At 43.9% G+C, this 20,601-nt stretch overlaps 1 protein-coding gene across 2 annotated transcripts in view; it reads left to right on the top strand.

The window, feature by feature from the left end:
- The first annotated feature begins 16,667 nt into the window (after positions 1 to 16,667).
- Rufy1 (RUN and FYVE domain containing 1) overlaps positions 16,668 to 20,601 on the top strand; it is a 37,476-nt gene continuing 33,542 nt past the window's right edge. Inside the window, exon 1 of one of the 2 annotated variants that reach the window (XM_034506427.2) lies at positions 16,668 to 17,095. In XM_034506427.2, coding sequence (XP_034362318.1) covers positions 16,774 to 17,095 — 322 coding nt within the window. In that variant the 5' untranslated portion in view covers positions 16,668 to 16,773. The remainder of the gene's footprint in view (positions 17,096 to 20,601) is intronic. The other variant, XM_034506430.2, reaches the window with a different exon arrangement.

Here is a 20,601-nt window from a genome sequence, read left to right on the forward strand (position 1 = left end):
ACTCCATTCCAAGCACAGCTCAGAGACTCCGATGCTCTAACATGCTGCTAGCAAGAGCGGCTTAGGCTAACAGTGCAGAGATAGCTGTCAAAATAGTCTTCAAAATGTTGGCACCCACTGACCCAGCAATTTCACTTCTGCATATTGATCCTAAGGAGAGAAGGGGGGTTTCTGCACATGGCCAGTGTGGCTCATAATATAAAGCAGTTTTCTGAACATCTGTTCTCCAAGGTTTTACTCAATGTGCACAGCACTGTAAGTTTCACAGAGACCCAGAGAGACGGAGCCATCTTCCCAGAGCCAGACAGTGCTAGTGATGGACATCTAACTAACCCCTCTGGCCCAGGGGAGTCTATGGTCCTAACCTCATTGTCATCCTCCCTAAAATAGCCAACAAAGGTAGAGGACTCATTCACGTCTTTTTAAATGCTTTGGAAATAAATTACCACAGGAGACTATATAGAATAAAAGTAAGAAACAAAATTACCTCAATATGGGATGTGGCAAAACATGAATATGTTAATAAATAAAATAATGGGGAGATATGCCTCAGTGGGTAGAGTGCTTGTCTAGCGTACATGAGGCCCTGGGCTCCACCCTCAGCACTGCACAAACAGGGTGTGGCAGAATGACCTGTAATTCAGCAGTTGGGAGAGAAAGTGAAGCAGGAGCAGGAATTTAAGATTATCCTACACAGTGAGACTGAGTCTGGGGCCTATGAGATCCGATCTTTAAAAATAAGTGTAAGATACCTACAAAATTAAACATGTTCTACAAACTCAAATTCTGAGGTTCTGCTATATACCCATGCAAATGCTCATTTTAAAAAGGATACATTTGGCCCAGCATGGTGGTGTGCACCTTTAATTCCAGCACTCAGGAGGCAGAGGCAGGCAGATCTCAAGAGTCTGAGGACAGCCTAGTCTACAGAGTGAATTCCAGGACAGCCAGAGCTATGCTGAGAAACCCTGTCTTTAAAAAAATAAATAAATAAAAATAAAGATACATTTGGGGCTGGAGAGATGACTCAAAGGTTAATCCCAGCACTCGGGAGGCAGAGGGGCAGAGGCAGTCAGATCTCTGTGCATTCAAGGCCAGCCTGGTCAACATAGTGAGTTCCAGTACATCCCAGGCTGCATAATGAGAGTCCATCTCAAAAATAAACACTCTCACTGAGGACCCATGTTCAATTCCCAGCACCCACATAGCAGTACACAAACATCTGTAACTCCAGTTCCAGGGGATCTGGCATCCTCTTTTGGCCTCTGAGGATACCAGCTATATACACTGTGTACTTACATTCACATAAGGAACACACTCATACACATAGTAAAAATAAACTGTTTATAAAACAAAAAGACTAGCAATAGCAAGGCATGGAGCAACCAGACGCTTAGAACAGAAGCATGAGAACATTCCCACAATGACTTGGGACTCACAACAGTCAAGTGGTCCGTGTCTACACACACACTGCACAAGCATGTCAACTTCAACTTAGTTTGTAGTAGAAAAAGATGCAAGAGCTGGGGCTCGGCTCAGTGATAATAATACCCATATGGCATAGCAAGGCCTTGTGCTCCATACCCAGCGTGGGGGAATAAAAGACATGAAAACAATGAATGACTGTCAGCAAGACGAGGAATAAGCAGATTGTGCGGTCATTCATCCTGAGGTCTTCACCACAGCCACGCCAATGCCTGCGCTCGATCGCTTGCAGACTTCTAACCACACCAATGCCTGCGCTCGCTCCCAGACTTCCAAGTCTTCTCTTCACAAGAAATTGAGATTTTGGCATTGTATGTATTTCAAAAAACATGTAGTTATGATTAATTTTTAGTATTTATTAAGATAATCTTGAAATCACTGAGAGTGGATTTAAAGTGTTCTCATCACCAAAAAAAAATAATGTTAAGCAATTACATGCTACTGGGCTTAACTACCGCATGATGAAACACATTCAAAACGTCGTGTTAGGCACAATAAAGACATGCAATTCTTATTTATCATATTTCAACTTAAAAAATGTTTTAAAATTTGGGGAACTAAGGGTTCAAACCTCCAGCTGTAGGGGGAATCTGATGATGCCTTCTGGCTTCTCCAGGCAACTGCAGTCACCTGCACATTCTCCTCAACACATACACAAAATTAAAAACTTTTAAAATATTTTTAATATTTAAATTTTTGTTTTATTTTTTATTTTATGTGTATGTGTCTTAGTGTACATATGTTCATCACACATGCAGGTGCCCACAAATGCCACAAGGGGGTGTTGTATCCCCCAAAGCTGGACTTAAAAGAGGTTGTGAGCTGTCTAGTGTGGGTGCTAGAAACTGAGCCAGGATCCTCTAAAGAATGTCACGCTCTCTTAGCCACTGAGTCATCTCTTCAGTCCCTAGAATGTTTAGGTTTTTAAATAAAAATAATGAGTGCTTTGCATTTTAACAATAGCATATGAAAATAACTACACATTATTAAAAATCAGTGAGAATCTAAGAGTGTTAGCACACACCTCTAGCTGTAGCATTCAAGAGGCAGAGATGGGTGGATCTCTGTGAATTTGAGGCAAGCCTGATCTACATAGCAAGTTATAAGCCAGCCAACGCTACATAGTGAAAAAGTATCTGGGAAAAACAAAGAAAATTTTTAATTAGTTTAAAGAGCAGCATGGTAACACAGCTCTCTAAAAAGATTCCTGGCTTAGCGGGTGACAGCTGGATTCTCACATCTGCGTCAGGGCTCAGTCTATTGAATGCCACACATCTTGAAGTCTCTCTGGAAATTTCCACTGCATTCTCAAGGGAGAATGAGAAGTATGTGCTTTAAAAGGCAAATAAAATCTTAACGCTATTATGAAAATATTTGGGGCCATACTTTTAAAACTACTGTATACAGTCTAATTTTTGCTTAAAAGTAGGCAAAGACCGATTTATGGATAAGTAACACAGTGTCCCCTAGTGGTGCTTCTAGTTATTGCACTCTTCTGATTGTGGATCACAGTTGTGTTTGTGCCTTAAATATAGCTATACATATTTTATGAGCTACACATAGTGTGTGAGTGTGTGAACATGTGGAGTGGACATAGGTTGTGTGTGCAAGGATATTTAGTGTATTGTAAACAAGGCATATGTGCATATGGCAGGTTATAAGTGTATGTATGTGCATGTAGCATGTGCATATGGTTTGCATGTTGTGATGTATGAGATATATATATATACATGCATGTGTACGCATATGCTATAGTATCTGTCAGGTAATATATGTTTTTTATGGGTGTGCAGGTGCACATGCTATGTGTCTGCCTTGTCTGGGTATACACGTAGTGTTCTATGTGACATGTCATATCGTGTGTGGTATGTGCACATACCATGTGTTTTGCTGCAGTACATCTGTCTATGTGCATGTTTTGTGTATGTGTTGTGTGTGATGTATGCTGGCATATGTTGTATATCTATTTGTGGGGCATGTATGAATATGTGGTATTTATTTAGGACTTGTAGGTGGAAGAGTTAACTTTTCATCTTCTTCAGCATATGTGCCCTCTCTGCACTGAATCCTTTCAGTCTTCCACAAAGTGTGCATTAAACTACTCAGAGACCAGCAGGCAGGCTGAAGTCCTCAAAAGACATCCCGTCCTCCCCAACACTCTTCCTCCATCAACCCCGTAGTGTAGCCCTTGCCTTCACTTCCCAGCCATGGCTCTCACGGGTGAGGCAGCTAGCTCCAGTGAATAAGTACTAGATATGGGATTCCAGTTCGAGTCTTCTGACCGGCAAGAATGATTCTGTACTAGTGTTGTAAAAAAAATAATAATAATAATAATAATAAATAACATGAGATGCCAATGTAATTGACATATTAGTGCTGACTGTGACCTCAAATATAAATGTAACTTCATAGCATTAATGTCACCAGGTAAACATTAAATTGTTATTACAGTTCTCTGAGATTAAAGAAAACAACAACAACCACCCATGTGTAAGGGCAAGGGTGTAGCTCAGTAGTAGGGGACCTGCCTAGCAAGCATGACAGTCTGAGTTCATCTCCATCATAACAGCATGAGATAACAGAATGTAAACAAGCAAGGAAGTTCCTGGGAACAGGAGGTGGAGGTTGTCTCTTAGAATCCTTACCACTCTCCCTGCCTTTCCCTTGCTTCCCATGGAATCCTGGCTGCAGCTACAGCCACACCCCCACCTATCCAGGGTGCCGTCTATCACCAACATCCTCTCTCCGACATCATCAGCTTTCCACATTACTGGCCTTCTCTAACATATTAAGATTCTGTTGCCCACCCTGCCTGGAGAGAACAAACAGAACCCCAGTCTTACTTCCTCCGCCAGCTGTTTGGCTTTACTAATCTCTCATTTCTCCCCCACATCCCACCATCTCACTTAAGCCTACTCCAAACAAGCTTCTGTTTGCTTGGTTTTTTTTTTTTTTTTTTTACATTTGGCTCTGGGAAATTATTTTAATCAAGACCTCAGGTTGTTTCTGCCTGCTAGTCCTCAGTCGGCTCACTTTCCTCGTTTCCCCCTCTTTGTGTATGGGGGTAGGGCAGGGTCCCAGGGTCTCAGCAGACAGCTCAGGCTGGTCTCCATGTCTCAGTCCTCCTGCCTCAACTTCCTGAGCCCTGGAATTGCAGCTGAATTCCTACCCATATTGGTGACTCCCTCCCTGGGTTCTGTGATACCTCCTGGTCCTTTCTCTCCACCCCTCTGTTAACACGCCTCTATTCGCCTATCCTCTCTGCCGGCTCTACTTCTCCGTGGCCTCCTTTTCCCTCTCTGTCCACCTACTTTTCCTTGTTCCCCTGGCTCATCTGTATATCTTCACCCCCTTTGCCAGCAAGTGGAAAGGCATCTGCAACTGGTTCTGGCCCAAGAGCTGTGAACAGAAGAGACAGGTCATTTCCCAGCACTGCCTGGCACACGACTCTCCAGCTGCCTTTTCTCTGGCTTCAGCTATTTGAAAAGATCTTCACATCGAAACGTGTGACCAAAAACCAAAGCAGCTGGATGTCTGAGTCATGCTATGAGAGACAGATGGGCTGGGAAGAAGCCCAGACCTGCAGCAGGCTTCATAGGAGCAAGAAACAAAGTGTGGTGCCAGGTGTAGTGGTGCACGCCTGAAATTCCAGCACTTGGCAAGTGGAGGCAGGGGGACTGCAAGTTCCAGGTCAGCCTGGGCTACATAATAAGATCATCTCCAAAAATGTTTCAGTCTAACCACAGATTTGGGGGCTGTTTGTTACCAAGGCAGAGGCCCAAACTTGTCTTGACTTCATATAGTTATTTTGCCCAGGTTTGTACTTTAAATACTGTCTATATACTAATAACATCCACATTTCTAGATCTTCCTAGAGTCTAGACCAGTGAGTGGTTCTCAGCCTTCCTAATGCTGTGACCCTTTAATATAGGTCTTCTTGTTGTGATAACCCCCAACCATAAAATGATTTTTGTCGCTACTTTGTAACTGTAATTTTGCTACTGTTATGAATTGTAATGTAAATGTCTGTGTTTTCCCAAGATCTTAGATGACTCCTGTAAAAGGGTCACTCAACCCACAGCTTGAGTACCACTGGTCTAGACTCAACTAGCCAATCACCTAGTCAACACTCCAATAAAATGTTAGCTATCCCAAACTCAGTATATACAAAGTGGATTCTCTGTGTGTGTATCTGTGTGTGTCTCTGTCTCTGTCTCTGTCTCTGTCTCTGTCTCTGTCTCTCTCTCTCTCTCTCTCTGTGTGTGTGTGTGTGTGTGTGTGTGTGTGTGTGTGTGTGTGTGTGATGTGCACATGTTGCTATGGCTGTTCACATATATAAGTGTGCAGGCTCACATATATGCACATTTGCAGAGGCCAGACATTAACATCATATGTCTTTCTCACTCACTCTCTGCCTTTTATTTTGAGACAAGGTCCCAGTGACCGTGGCACTCAGGGGTTGACTCAGCTGTCTGGCCAGTAAGTTCTAGTATCCGTGTTTTTTTGTCTTCCCCCCTCACATCCCACCAAATGCTGAGGTCACAGATGCTTACAGCAAATGCTGGTTTTTATGTTGGCGCTGGGGATCTGAACTCAGGCTCTCATTCTTGTATGACAGCTATCTTTATCAAATGAACCATCTTCCCATTTCTATAGGTGGCTAACAACTATCTATAATTCTAATTACAAGGAATCTGACCCCCACTTCTAGTCCCTGTGAATACCATGCATGCAAGTGGTACACAGACACAGATGCCAACAAAATCCAAATACATTTAAGTTTTTTTTTTAAATAATAATAATATATTTTTTAAAATGATTTTTTTTTTAAAGCTGGGCATGGTGACTCGTTCCTATAATCTCAGCAGTTGGGAAGCAGGCATGATGATTGCCACCAGCCTGAACTAAGAACTGAGTTCTAGGCCAGATTGGAAATTATGTCATTTTCAGGAAAATGGATGGAACCAGAGTCACCATAAGTAATAAGGTAAATAAACAAGACTACAACAGTCCGATAAATCATATATTTTCTCTCATACGCAGAATCGAGATGTATACATGTGTGTTCATGCATGCATGTGTGTGTGAGCGTGTGTGCACAGCATGGAAGGAAGGATATTCAAGAGGATGAAGAGGAAGAGCAGGCCAGGGGAGAAAAGAAGAGAGGACAATGGAGGTTAGATATGCATACGTAAGAAAATGTCATAACGAATCCTATTATTTTGTACACTAACTGAAAATTCACTGGATCAAAGGCAGCCATCCGGCGTGTAGCATAGAGATGATGTACATATCATCTGAGGTTGAAGAGTGTGCCTGTGTATATGTGTGAGTACCATATGCATGCAATACCTAAGGAAGTCAGAAGGGGGCGTCAGATCCCCTGGAGATGATTGTGAGCTGCCTTACATGGATACTGGTAACTGAACTTTGGTCCTCTGCAGCAAATGAAGCCACTGAGCCATCTCTCCAGCCCCCACGTTTTACTTTTTGTATAATGAAGTGTATCCATTGTTGCTCTTATTGCTTCTGGATTTTGAGTCATAGGAAACTAGACTTGTTTCCAGTGTGAGTCACTGTGTGAGCAAACATCTGAGGAGCTGCCTTCCTGTGAGTGTTATTTAATGACATGCACATGTGTGAATGAACGTTTGCTGGGATAGCTGTATCTCCGGGCTCACAACACTGAGAATTTTTCTTGCTCTATAATGCTTCTGTTAATTGTCAATGAGACACATGGGGAAGGAAGTCTCAATAAGTGGTTATCTAGATCCGGTTGGCCTCTGGGTATGCCTGTTGGGGGCTGTCTTGATTGCTTTAATTGAGATAGGAAGACCCAGGCTGAAAATTGGCAGTGCCATTCTCTTGGTTTGGGCCCTGTTCTAGCAGGGAATGCTAGCTGAGCACTAAGCAGACATGTTTTTCTGTGCTCTAGACCGTGGATGTGGTATAATCAGGTACTTCAAGCTCCTGTCACTGTGACCTCCCTGCAACGGTAGGCTGTAATCTGGAACTGTGAGCTAAAGTAGTCCCTTACTCCTTTAAGATTGGGGGAGGCAGCATCAGGCTATTCTATCACAGCAGCAAAAGTGAATCAAGGGCACTTGCTTTCTGTTCTCATTTTTTGCTGCCTCAAAAACTCTGAGGTCAGTCTTACTCCTGAACTACCAGTTGTAAGGGAACTTCTCTTTATCGTGTATGTATGTGCATAGGTGGTAATTATGTACATGTGATAACATGTTGGCACACGTGTGTGCAGGCGTGTGTACCCACCATACATATGCTTGTAAAGACCAAAGGTTGATATTGAGTATCTATCTACCTTAATTGCTCTCCACTTTATTGTTTAAGGCAAGGTCCCTTCACTCAACCTGGAGCTTGCCGTTTTGGTTAGCCTGGCTGGCCAGCAAGCTTCAAGGAGCTGCCCATTTCCGCTTGCCCCAGCCCGAATCTAGACCTGCAGACACATGTAGCTATACCAAGCTTTTTAAATTGTGCTATGGATCTGAACTCAGGATTTTATAATCGTGTTTTCTAGATTTTTATTTTATTTTTTAAAAGGTTGTATTTTGATTTTTATGTGTATGAGTATTTGCCTGCATGTATATATGTGCACATGTGTGCCTGTGGAGGCCAGAAGAAGGAAGGCACCAGATTTCATGGAACTGAAGTTACAGACGTGTATGAGTCACCCACCCTGTGGGTTCTGGGAACTGAACATGGATTGTCTGCAAAAGCCTTAACCTCTGAGCCGTCTCTCCAGCAAGTCTGTCCCTTCTATTTTATCATCTAGTTGTCTGCATGTCCTTTGCTGCTTCTAGGAGTGTTGCTAAAGATGGTGTTCCAACGTGGCAATTCTTTCTTCAGCTCTCTCTCTCTCTCTCTCTCTCTCTCTCTCTCTCTCTCTCTCTCTTTTTCTCTCTCTCTCTGTCTCTCTCCCCTGTTGCTTACGTCATCTATTGTATCTTTTATTTCCATTGTTATTTTTTTGACAGTTAGCCTTTTATTTTATTTTAAAATTATTGCTACGGGGCCTGGAGAGGTAACTCTGTGGTTCAGAACAAGAGCATTTGCTGCTCTTCCAGAGAAAGATCATAAGTATAAAATAAAATATAGCTAACAGAATCAAACCATACACACACATAGACACACACACAAACACACACACATACATGCACACACGCACATAAACACACATATACATGCACACACACATACACACATACACGCACACATACACGCACACACATACATGCACACACATACACACACAGCCTCCCATGCTCTGCTGTCTCACCTCAGGTTCAAAGCAGTATGGCCAAGAGTCAGTGGACTGAAACCCTGTCAGTCAGCAACAACAGCAGCCTACTGTGGCAGGGAGAAGCCCACAAGGCCTCAACCCTTCACAAAGGACTGGGTAACAAAGGAATGCTGGGAGTGAGAGAAGTACTCTTCTCCAAAGAAAATGGCATCCATTGATTATTCAATATCAAATGATAATCCCTAAAAATAGATACACATGTAACATTATATAGACTGAGCAGAAGGCATTTGTGTATATAGGAATATATGCATATACATAATCATATATGCGTATAACAACTAATGAAAAAGAGGCCATGACTTTAAAAGAGGGAAAGGAGAGGCATATGGGTGGGGCTAGAAGAAGAAACAAGAAGGGAGAAACCATCTAATTGTATTGTAATCTCAAAAAAACTGTCAGGATAAACCTTTTCCCTTATTAAGTTGATTATTAAACTATTGTGCCACCGTGGTACAAAGCTGACTCACAAACAAAACTCTCCCAGTATCAGGTCTGGGGGTGAATGCCTATGTTCTCAGCTCCCACGGGGCTGGACAGGAGAAAAACCACTTGGAGTGGAGGGAGGAAGATAACCACTTGGGGTATGTAGGAGCATAACTACTTAGAGATTAGAAAGACGACCATTTAGGATGGGTAGAAGGGTAACCAGTTGTAGTGGGACTTCTTTTCCTGTCTGAAAAGCAGGCATGGACCAGAAAAGGAGGACTATTTTTCATCCTGCCCTTTGACCTGCTTGCCAATTTCCTCTCAAATTCTAGTCCCAGGCAAGCCTCAGTCCTGAACCTCCTGAACAGCAAGTACAACATGTTGTGTGTACTTATGGGATTGTTTGGTTGGTTTTGTTTGAGGGGGTTGTTTTGTTTTGTTTTAGTTTGGTTTTGTCTGGTTTTTTTTGGGGGGGGGGTTGTTTTTTGGTTTTTTTTTTTTTTTTTTTTTTTTTTCGGTTTTGGTTTTTTGTTTTGCCAAATCTTACTTAGTCCAAGCTGTCCTCTAAGTCACCTCATAGTTTAGGATGACCTTGAACTTCTTATACTCTTGTTTGCATCTCAGTGCTGGGATCACAGGCATTGAAAGGACCTTCTGCTCAAGACACCTGAAGACCAAGCTCTCAGCACAAAGGAGATTTATTTGCTCCAGAGGGACAAAGGGCAGAGGATAAGAGACAAAGACAGGAGACAGAGGATGAGGGAGGAGAAGGGACAAGGGGAGGGAAAAGGGATATTTGAACCAGAGGGACAAAGGACTGCCTCTGGGTAGAGAAAAACCGATGTGGCCCATAGGCAAATTGCAGGTTATAAAGGGAAAAAGAGAAACCCAGGTTAGGATGACTTGGTTTGTTTTGATTGGGCATTTTAATTAGGGTTGCCAAAAGGGATTTTTTTATTGCTACACTTCAATACTTTGATACCTTCATCTTGGTAGTCAGCCTCAGGGGGAGGAAGTGGTCAAATAAAGGAATGGACCTTGGAGGAAAGCTTTAGGGATGGGATCTAACAGTTGAGCAAAGCAGAGGGAAGTGGGGAGGAAAGAGGTAAAAGGTAAAAACTGTAGGAGACTCGTTTGCCATGCTCAGGTCTGCTAGAGTCTGACACCACCAGCCCAAGCCTTATTAGAGATTGAACTCACCGCTTTGTAAGGGAGCTACAAACCCAGACCCAGACCCCCAGACCCCCAGACACCCAGACACCCAGACACCCAGACACCCAGACCCACTGTATGTATTTTTTCCTCTCTCCTCCAACCACTTGATCACAAAGGCTAAACTGATGTACAAAAGAGAGGGGTAAGGAAGAAGGTGCCTGGGAGTTAGGCTGGGTTATGAGCCACTGTAGCCAATGAGATGTGAACAACAACAGAGTCCTTCCTGTCCCCACCTTCCTGAAGAGATGATAAAGGTAAACAGAGTGGAGGCTCTGTCAACAGAGGCTGCAGAAGAGTGTGTAGGAACTCCACTAACCCAAGGCGGCTTTGCTGTAGAGCACGGAATTAATGCCGTTGTTTAAACCCACAAACATTTGGAGTATGTTCTGGGGATACAGAGGTAAACAAAAACGACAAGCTTCTCTCTGAGCTGCATCCTAGGAAGGGGAGGCAGACACAGGCACAGACAAATTCAGCTAGATTACCATCAGAAAGAGGTAAGTGTAAATGAAATAAAGCCAAGCTGGTGGCAAAGAGAGGCGGCAGGTCAGGAGGAGTGCCTGTGTCAGAATGGCTAGAAAAATCTGTCTACCCGTGGGGCAGTGGTGGCACACGCCTTTAATCCCAGCACTTGGGAGGCAGAGGCAGGCAGATTTCTGAGTTCGAGACCAGCCTGGTCTACAGAGTGAGTTCCAGGACAGCCAAAGCTATACAGAGAAACCATGTCTTGAAAAAAAACAAACAAACAAACAAACAAAAAAAACAAAAAAAAAAAACAAAAAAAAATCTGTCTGAAAACGTGTGTGAATCTGAACTTGGTGATGTTTAAAACGAAAACAGTCACAGAGTTAGAGAGATGGTTCAGTGTTTGAAAACACCTGCTGCTCTTGCAGAGAACCTGAGTTCAATTTCCAGTCCAGTTTTGGGGGAATCTGACAGCCTCTTATGGCCACTTGAGGGCACCTGCACACATATAACATACACTTACAGACAAACATACACATAGATAGATAGATAGATAGATAGATAGATAGATAGATAGATAGATAGATAGATAATTTGGGCATGGACTGAGACAGGGTTTCATTGTGTAGCCCTAATTGTCCTAGAACTCATTCTGTAAACCAGAGATCCACCTGCCTCTGCCTTTTGAGTTCTGGGATTAAAGGTATGTGCCATTACATATATATATATATATATATATATATATATATATATATATATATATATATACACATACACACACACACGCCAGCCAGTCATGCTAAAACTGGTATAGAAGGCAAAGCCTGGGCAAATAATTAGTTTGGAGTCTTTAAGAATAGAAAGAAAGTGCTGGAAAGATGTCTCATCTATTAGAAGCACTTGGTGCTCTTCCAGAGGACCTGGGTTCTGTTCCCGGCACCATCAGATTACCCACAAGTACCTATGACTCTAGTTTCAGGAGATCCAACACCCTCTGGCCTCTCAGGGCACTGCTATATGTGGTATACATAGACTCACGCACACACACAGCTACGCATAAATAAAATGAAACTCGCTGGTGTAGTAGTGTACTTCAATCCCAGCCCTAAGAGGCAAGGACAAGATCTCCATGAGATCAAGAACAGCCTGAGCTCCAGGACAGCCAGCGCTACATAGAGAGATCCTGTCTCAAATGAATGAATGAATGAATGAATGAATGAATGCTTTTAAAGCACATGAAGAAATTAGGGATTTACAAATCCACATCCTGTATAATGATACAAAAAGGAGTCAGAAAGACTGATGGAGGAGGACAGGTCTCTCAGAGTCACAGGATAGCCAGATGGGTAGAACACTGATAAGGGATGGATTAGGAGACAATAAAGCAGGGGATGGAGAGATGGCTCCGAGATTAAGAGCTCTGACTACTTTTCCAGAGGTCCTGAGTTCAATTCCCAGCAACCACATGGTGGCTCACAACCATCTGTAATGGGATCCGATGCCCTCTTCTAGTGTGTCTAAAGACAGCCACAGTGTACTCATATACAAAATAAATAAATAAATTTTTAAAAAGACAATAAAGCATAAATAGGTGAGGGATTAGGAGGATAAATGTATAAATACATGGGTGGATGCATGGACTAATATATACATAAATACTATCAAATCTTGCATGGTTAGAAACCCAAATCCATTTTAGACTGCTTGATGGAAGCCAAATATTTCTATTTGTTCCATGGATGCTCTTTATTTTTTCCATTCTCTCTCTCTCTCTCTCTCTCTCTCTCTCTCTCTCTCTCTCTCTCTCTCTCTCTCTCTCTCTGTGTGTGTGTGTGTGTGTGTGTGTGTGTGTGTGTGTGTGTGTGTGTGTGCGCCCTTAGAGGCCAGAAGAGAGAATAGGCTCCCCTGGAGCTGGAGGTGCAGGCATTAGTGAGCATCCGGACAAAGATACTAGGAACCAAACTCAGGTCCTCTAAAAGAGGACCTGAGCCATCTCTTCAGCTCCCAGATGCCTCTTTCTAGTGAGTTATATTCTTCATTGAGAAATAAATGGGCCTTTGATTCTACAGAGCAGCACAGCCCTTCCTGGCCAGGGTGGTTACAGAACAAACTCCTGTGCAAAGCTGTGAATGCCCTTAGTCCAGGGCAGGTCTCAAAAAGCCAAATTCCTCAACTGCTACCTCTGGAGCAAGCAGCTTCCTCTCATTCACAGTGCTGAATATACAACCAAAGTTAGCACACCCTCAATGGGTCGTGATGGAGAAAAACAGGAGGTACAGCTTACAAGGTAAGGAATCTTTCGTCTCAGACGGTGAGAATGCTGAGGTCAGGCTAGGCCCCTCTCTAACTCACTCCATCATGTTTAAAACTGTACTTTTTCAGGCTGTGCCATAGGAGATGCTATTTTACAGGCAGTTTTTTTGGCTCTATTTAGGGAGGAGGGATGTTAGGAGAAAAGAAAACTAAGGAGGCTTAATGGTGATGGGGTTCATCAGTTTGTTGTGGAACAAACCTGGGAAGGTGAAGATCAGAAAAGATGAGAGGGAGAACTTACAGGTGAGATGTCTTATCAGCAGTGGGGATCCTGGCTGGCAGAGGGAGGGACTGAGGTCTGATGTGGTCAAGAAGTGTTAATAGTTAAACTAGAATGTGCAGAAATGGCATTAGTAGTGTTGACTTCAGGAAATTGAAACAGTCACAGGAGAGGCTGCTGTTGATGCAGGAGAGTAGTCACAGGAAGGGGGTCACTGTTTAGGTTACAGTGGAGTTGCCTCTGAGTTGCCTCTCAAGGATGACTGGAGCCCCTGGATGGACCCACAACTTCACCGTCTGTCAGGCACAGACCATGCAACACAGACTTATTAAATGGGTGGTTTCTGGGAATAGCACCAAACTATAAACTTGTCATTCTAAGAGTAAATTGTGAGGATAGGGAAACATGGATATTTTTAAATCAGATAAGAGAAAACAGGCCCAAGAATGGATTGGCCACACCAGACCAAGGATAGTGAGTGGACCCCTTAAATTGATGGATTCCTAGCACTAAGATGACATGGCACGGCCCATCAGCCTGACACCCAGTATGCACCAAGGATCAACAGTCACAAAACACTAGTCTGACCCTGGAGCTTCAGCTCAGTTTGGGCCTTGCTACCCACTGGAATGCCTGTTGGCCCATCTGTTTGCTTGGTGGACCTGGACACACACACACAAACACACCTGAAGCCTGTCTTTCAGCCTCACTCTCCCCTGGGCCACAGCAGCAACTTCATCCCAGGGTTAGTCTCAGGTTCTTACCCATACAGAGTCTATTGTCATTTCTCTCCGTGTACTCTCAAACCCTTTGCACTCTGCCATAGCCTCTTTAACTTGAATCCACTCTGTAAACCACATAATAGGGACCTATAGAGAGCTATATTTACTGTGTGCAGTGTGACAGGAGAATTCAGGTTGGAATCAATGAATCTGCGTTAGCCTCTGCCACATTTCCAAAATAGGCGGGACTGTCTGAGACACTGCCGCCACAGAAACCACCATGCATCGTGAAGGTGCACAGAGGATGAGTCACTTCTCAGATCTTCAAATTCACCTGCATTAAATTAGGTGAAAGCCCCATTCTTTGAGATGTGGGTGGATTTTCTAGTGGTCAGTGTACTTGAGCCTAGCCCTGTGTAAGGCCTCAATCACATGCTTCTCGTTCTGCAGCTCGGTGCAATGGACATGATGATCTAGACAAAGTGAACCTTTTCTCTGTGCCTCAGAGCACGCAGACACTATGCTAACCTTCTCTATATCATTGGAGGTTTAGTGTCTGTAATGCCAAAGGGAGCACAAATAGATAATTTCTCACAGCAGCCAACCAACCACTACCAATAATGTGTTACCATCAAGAAGCATATTCTAAGCTGTCTCTCAACGATTCAAAAAGGGCTAAAATCCAGATTTTTACTTTTATTATTTTTATTTATTTATTTATTTATTTATTTTTGGTTTTTCGAGACAGGGTTTCTCTGTGTAGCCTTGGCTGTCCTGGAACTCACTCTGTAGACCAGGTTGGCCTCAAACTCAGAAATCCACCTGCCTCTGCCTCCCAAGTGCTGGGATTAAAGGCATGCGCCACCACTGCCCGGCTAAAATCCAGATTTTTAGGTGAAATTATTTAACCTCTAACAATCTACATTTTATTTTATTTATTTTATTTTTTGAGACACGATCTTACTACCTAAGCCTGGCTGGACTGGAACTGTTTATGTAAACTAGACTAGCCTTAAACTCACAAAAAATTACCTGCCTTTGCCTCCAAAGTGCTGGGATTAAAAGTGTCTGCCACCACACCTGGCCTGCAACAACACTGTAATAATTTTAAACACTAAGAGTTCTGTGGTTTGACATGGTCCAAATTGTTAAATTCTGATTTGCAAATTGTTAAATTCTCATGACATTCGCATCTCAATCTCGCCAAATTCCCTTCTATACCTAGTAAGAAAATAGGCTGAATAACCACATATCTGTATAGTGACTTATCCAGGCCAGAGTTGGAAAGCAGAGGCAATAATCACAAGGTAGGCTGTGTGCTGTGTTTCCTTACTGTGAAATCTTATTTAGGAATGAAGCTGGTTCAATTCCTATCATGTTTAATTAACCGCAGAATACAGAGCTCACTTCCAGTCCATCACTTCGGATCTTGCCTGCTAGGCTGTCACTCAGATTCATCTGATTTAAAAGAGAAAGCTCCCAACACACACACACACACACACACACACACACACACACACACACACACACAAACACCTCTGACTCATCTGTCCTAGTTTCTTTGGCAGCCCTTTTACAGCCAGTTCTGAAGAAAGCTGCCGAAAATGAAGTCGAAAATATTGGACATGAGCTGGTATGGTAAGGCACAAATTTAATCCCCATACTCAGGAGACAGAGGCAGGAGGATCACCAGGAGTTCAAGGCCAAGTAGTGCTATATTACTGAGTTCTAGGCCAGCCTGAGCTACAGACTGAGATTCTGACTGGGAACGTAGCTCTGCTAGTAGATTGCCTGCCTAGCAAGGTGTGGTGTCAGAAGCACTTGGAAGAAACAGGAGGATCACAAATTCAACAGTCCTGATGGCTGTGTGTGTGTGTGTGTGTGTGTGTGTGTGTGTTGGGGTTGGGTGAAGAAGCTCAGTGGTAGAGGTCTTGATTAGCATGTGTGAGACACAAAGTTCAATTCCCAGAACTGCCATCCTCCCAACAAAAAAATAGTTAGGCACACCCTTGCCAAGTGGCTTATTGGGGAGTGAGGGGGACCAGGGTGTCGAGACAGGGTTTCTCTGTGTAACTCTGTCCTGGAACTCACTTCGCTGACTATGCTGTCCTCAGGGATATCAGACAGTTGTCAGAGATCTGCCTGCCTATGCCTCCTGAGTGCTGGGATTAAAAGCTTGAACCACCACCACCACTCGGCTACATAGTCTATTTTAATGTCAGCCCTGGGCAACAAGAGGCCCTGTGTGGGGAAAACCAACAACAACAACAACTAAAAATCTAACAGTGAGATTTTGTTGCGGGGGGGGGGGGGGGGGGGAGGAGTGGGGGAGGGGTGAAGGCGTGAACTGAAAGTTTAAAAGAGGAAGTTGTGTCTCAAAACGTTAAAATAAGGCGCATTCCCGGTCGTGGTAAGTAGAAAATCCAAAAGTAACTTCCAAGTCCTCCTGGCTGGGGATCGCCTGCATTTAGGAATCGTACTTTTCCCCAAGTGTTATAAAGGGAAAGCCAGCCCAGGTGAGAGCGAGCAGGGAGCGAAGCGGCCACAGGGAGCAGCTCAAGGCCGCCGGCCCAGGCCAGCGGCGGGCCACGTGACCGGCCAACATGGCCGCCCGCGGAGACTGCCGCCGGGCGGGGCAGGATTCCGAGCCGAAGCCGGAGTCCGACCTAGGGCCGGAGCCTGGGTCCCAAGCAGGCCTAGAGTCCGGGGAAGAGTTTGAGATCGTGGACCGGAGCCAGCTGCCAAGCCCCGGCGAGCTGCGGAGCGCGTCGCGGCCTCGAGCGGCCGACGGCTGGTCGGCGCCCATCCTGACGCTGGCGCGCAGAGCGACCGGGAACCTGTCGGCGAGCTGCGGCAGCGCGCTGCGCGCGGCCGCGGGGTTGGGAGACGGCGGCGGCGGAGGCGGCGGCAGCAGGGAGCGCGCAGGTAGGCCGGGGTCCCGCGGGCTGGGGCTGCTACGGGGCTGGGGAAACCTAGCCCGCCCGACGAGCTGTGCCGCGCAGCGCGGAGCTCTGCAATTGGTGTGACCCAGGGGGAGAAACGCGGGACAGAGTGGCTGCGGCCCGGGACTCCCCTCCCACCTTGTGTTTGTCTTTGTGAACCTCAGAACAGCGGCGTCGTGATCACGGATCGGCTTTAAATAGGAGGTTTAAATTAGAGGCTTAGCCGGAAAGTTATCTGTGTTCACATTGACATATGAACATATGACATACTTGACAAATGAAGTCCGGTGCTGGTCCCCTGTTAACAGCCAGCCGGTTGTGCACCTGCGGCTGAGGTTGACAGCATATTCCAAAGTTGGTGAGAGCAGCGAGTCAGAGTCAGGAGGTTTTGGTTCCCTTTATTCTCCCGCCACTAACGACAACCCATCACCCCTCCTACTCGCATTTCCCAATATAAAAATGGGGATTTAAAAAAATTTTAATCAGCTACCTTGTACAATCCGGTTCAGTTCTTATGATCTAGGTTAGAATTTCAGCATTCCAGAAAGAAAGAATAAAAGCAAATGATTATTTATTTTTGCTGGCTGGGCATGGTGACTCAGGTGCATACTTCCTGCACATGTTAATGTACATACTCAGAACTGTGCTAATTATAATGCATTGGTGTTTCTGTTTCTAAACATATCTAAAATTACAATATAAAAGATAGCCAAGGTGTTGGGCGTTGTGGTGCTCGCCTGGTATTAATACCAGCACTTAGGAGGTAAAGGCATGTGGAGTTTTGAGAGTTTGAGGCCAGCCTGGTGTACATAGCCTGGTGAATCAACAGACAAGTAAATGACCATGTTTCACATGGCTAGGGCACTGACTGTGAGTAAAACCATGCAGACTTCAAGTTGCTGTGGTAAAGTAAGTGTTGACTGTAAATGCCTGGGGCATCATGTGCATACAATAGACATTATTACCCAGATTTTATTTTAAAAAACAAAATCACAACAAAAACAACAGAAATGCTTCTTTCCTTGATAATAATTAACCTTGGTTTTTTGGCTTTGGTTTGTTTTTGTTTTGCGTTTTTTTGTTTTGTTTTTAGTTTTTTGTTTGTTTTGAGACAAGGTTTCTCTGTGTAGTCCTGGCTGTCCTAGAACTCACTCTGTAGACCAGGCTGACCTCGAACTCAGAGATCCTCCTGCCTCTGCCTCCCAAGTGCTGGGATTAAAGATGTGCACTGCCACCGCCCGGCAATCTTGGTTACTTTTAACCTTTACTTTTGTGTGTGTATATGGGTTCGTATATGTTTGTACATGTGTTTGTACTTGAAGGCCAGAGGTTGGCTGTCTTCCTCAACTGTTTAATCCACCTTATTTTTGAGACAAGGTCTCTCACTAAGTCTGGAGCTAATTGGCCACACTGTCCAACAAGACCCAGGTATCCTCCTGTCTCTGCTTTCCCAGCACTGGAAATACTAACAAATGCTCTCATGCCCACTTTTTAATGCTGGGGAATCTGAACTCAGGTCTTTAAGTTTCTTTTCTCCAGCCCTGATTTTCATTTTTTAGTTTTCCATGGTGTACCTGTGGAAGTCTAAGGATGCCTTGCAGGAGTTATTTCTCTCCTTCTACCATATGAGTTCCAGGGCCAGAACTCAGATCACCAGGCTTGTCAACAAATCCCTTTGCCTACTGAGCCATCTCACCAGCCCTGGTTTTTACTTTTTGACTCTTATAACAATGGCTTAAAACATACACACATTATGTACCTCCACAAAAATATTTTCTTTCTTTATACCCATATCTTACCCTTTTTCTATTTAAAATTGTTTCGGTTTTAGTTTTTTACTTAAGCCTGTTGACTAAGAGCAAAGATAGAGAGAGAATCAACAGTAGTTCCCAAATCTCAGGAAGTTTTGGGTGAGGATGGAAGAGGCTGGTTAGTGAATTCAGGGTAGAACTGGGTAGGAGGAATGCTTCCTAAGTTCTGTACTGTAGCTAGAATAACTAAGATCTGCAACAACGATCAGATATTTTCTAACAGCTAATGGAATGTTTTACATCTTCCTTCCTAACAGGGAAAGGAAAACTGTTTGAGGTGGTGGATATGCCAGTTACCCTGGTGATCATTACATGTTATATCCATAAGCTAAAATGTCACAGTGTACCCCTTAAATTTGTACAATTACTGTTACAATTTAAAATATAAATACATGTTGACAAAATGGCCCAGTGGGTAAAGGTGTTTGCCTCCAGATCTGATGGCCCAAGTTTAATCCCTAAGGCCCACATGGTAGAAGGGGAGAACTGATTCTCACAAACTGATCTCTGGTCACCAGATGTGTACCATGGCATGTGCCAGCACCCCCCAACTCACTAAATAAAATGCATATGAATATGTGGACGTGCACTTTAACTAAGATACATTAGCTCAGGCCTCCCAGGTCAGGATCATGACTATTACTTTGCTGCATCTTGTCCAGCTGGAAAATCTTCAGGAAACAACACCCAGAGCCATCACTTGTGTTAACAATGCCTTCTTCTAGAACATATCACATATCACACACACATACACACACAGAGAGAGAGAGAGAGAGAGAGAGAGAGAGAGAGAGAGAGAGAGAGAGAGAGATAAAATTTGTTAATCTCACAAAAGGAGAGTCAAGACCATTATCCAAATTCTTTGGTCAGATTATGCAAGCCTTATTTTCTGCCAGACAGGGATAAGTGGGCTTTGAGAAAATAGCATCAATCATAGGAGAAAGTGGGATTCATATAGCCCAGAAAGCTGCAAGGCCAGGGGGTTTCCAAGGGGTTTGGCTTACATAGGAAATTGACAGAACATCTTATCTAATCAGGGAGAGTTTAGGTATAAAATGTGAAACAGATCAAATGGGTCAAGACATGGGCAAACCCAAGCTTTGCAGAAAACAGGAATGAACTTATTTTGACCTGGTAACAATTTTTTTTTTTTTTTTTAGCTTGGTTTGGTATTTGGTTTTGTTGAGACAGAGTTTCTTTGTGTACAGCCTTGACTGTCCTGGAACTCACCTTGTAGAGCAGGTTGGCCTTGAACTCACAGTGATCCATGTGCCTCTGCCTCCTGACTGCTGAGGCTAAAGGCATACACCACCACACCCAAGCAGTGCTAGTGGCTTATAATCTTAAAATGGAGTCAGGCTAGTCTATCACTTTTCACAGTTAACTTTTTAAATGTGGAAGGAGGATATACTAAAATAATGATAAAAAGTATAATAGGGTGAGTACACAAGCCAGTAACTATGACTTATCCCTGCCAGATTCTATTGCTGTCCATGACTGTGTGGGCTGTACTCAGCGCCTCCAGCAGGTGTGAAAGGCTTGCTTACAAGGCTGTCCCATGGTGCATGAGGAATGCAGTTTTGCAGCAGCAATGAGGGTCACAGACCATGGGAATCCTTCTATTCCCTTGTAGTCTTGTACTTTATCAGTAGTTGACTGAAGAATTGTTATAACTGTC

The sequence above is a fragment of the Arvicanthis niloticus genome, chromosome 6 (assembly GCF_011762505.2).
Source record: "Arvicanthis niloticus isolate mArvNil1 chromosome 6, mArvNil1.pat.X, whole genome shotgun sequence".
NCBI classification, from domain to species: Eukaryota; Metazoa; Chordata; class Mammalia; order Rodentia; family Muridae; genus Arvicanthis; species Arvicanthis niloticus.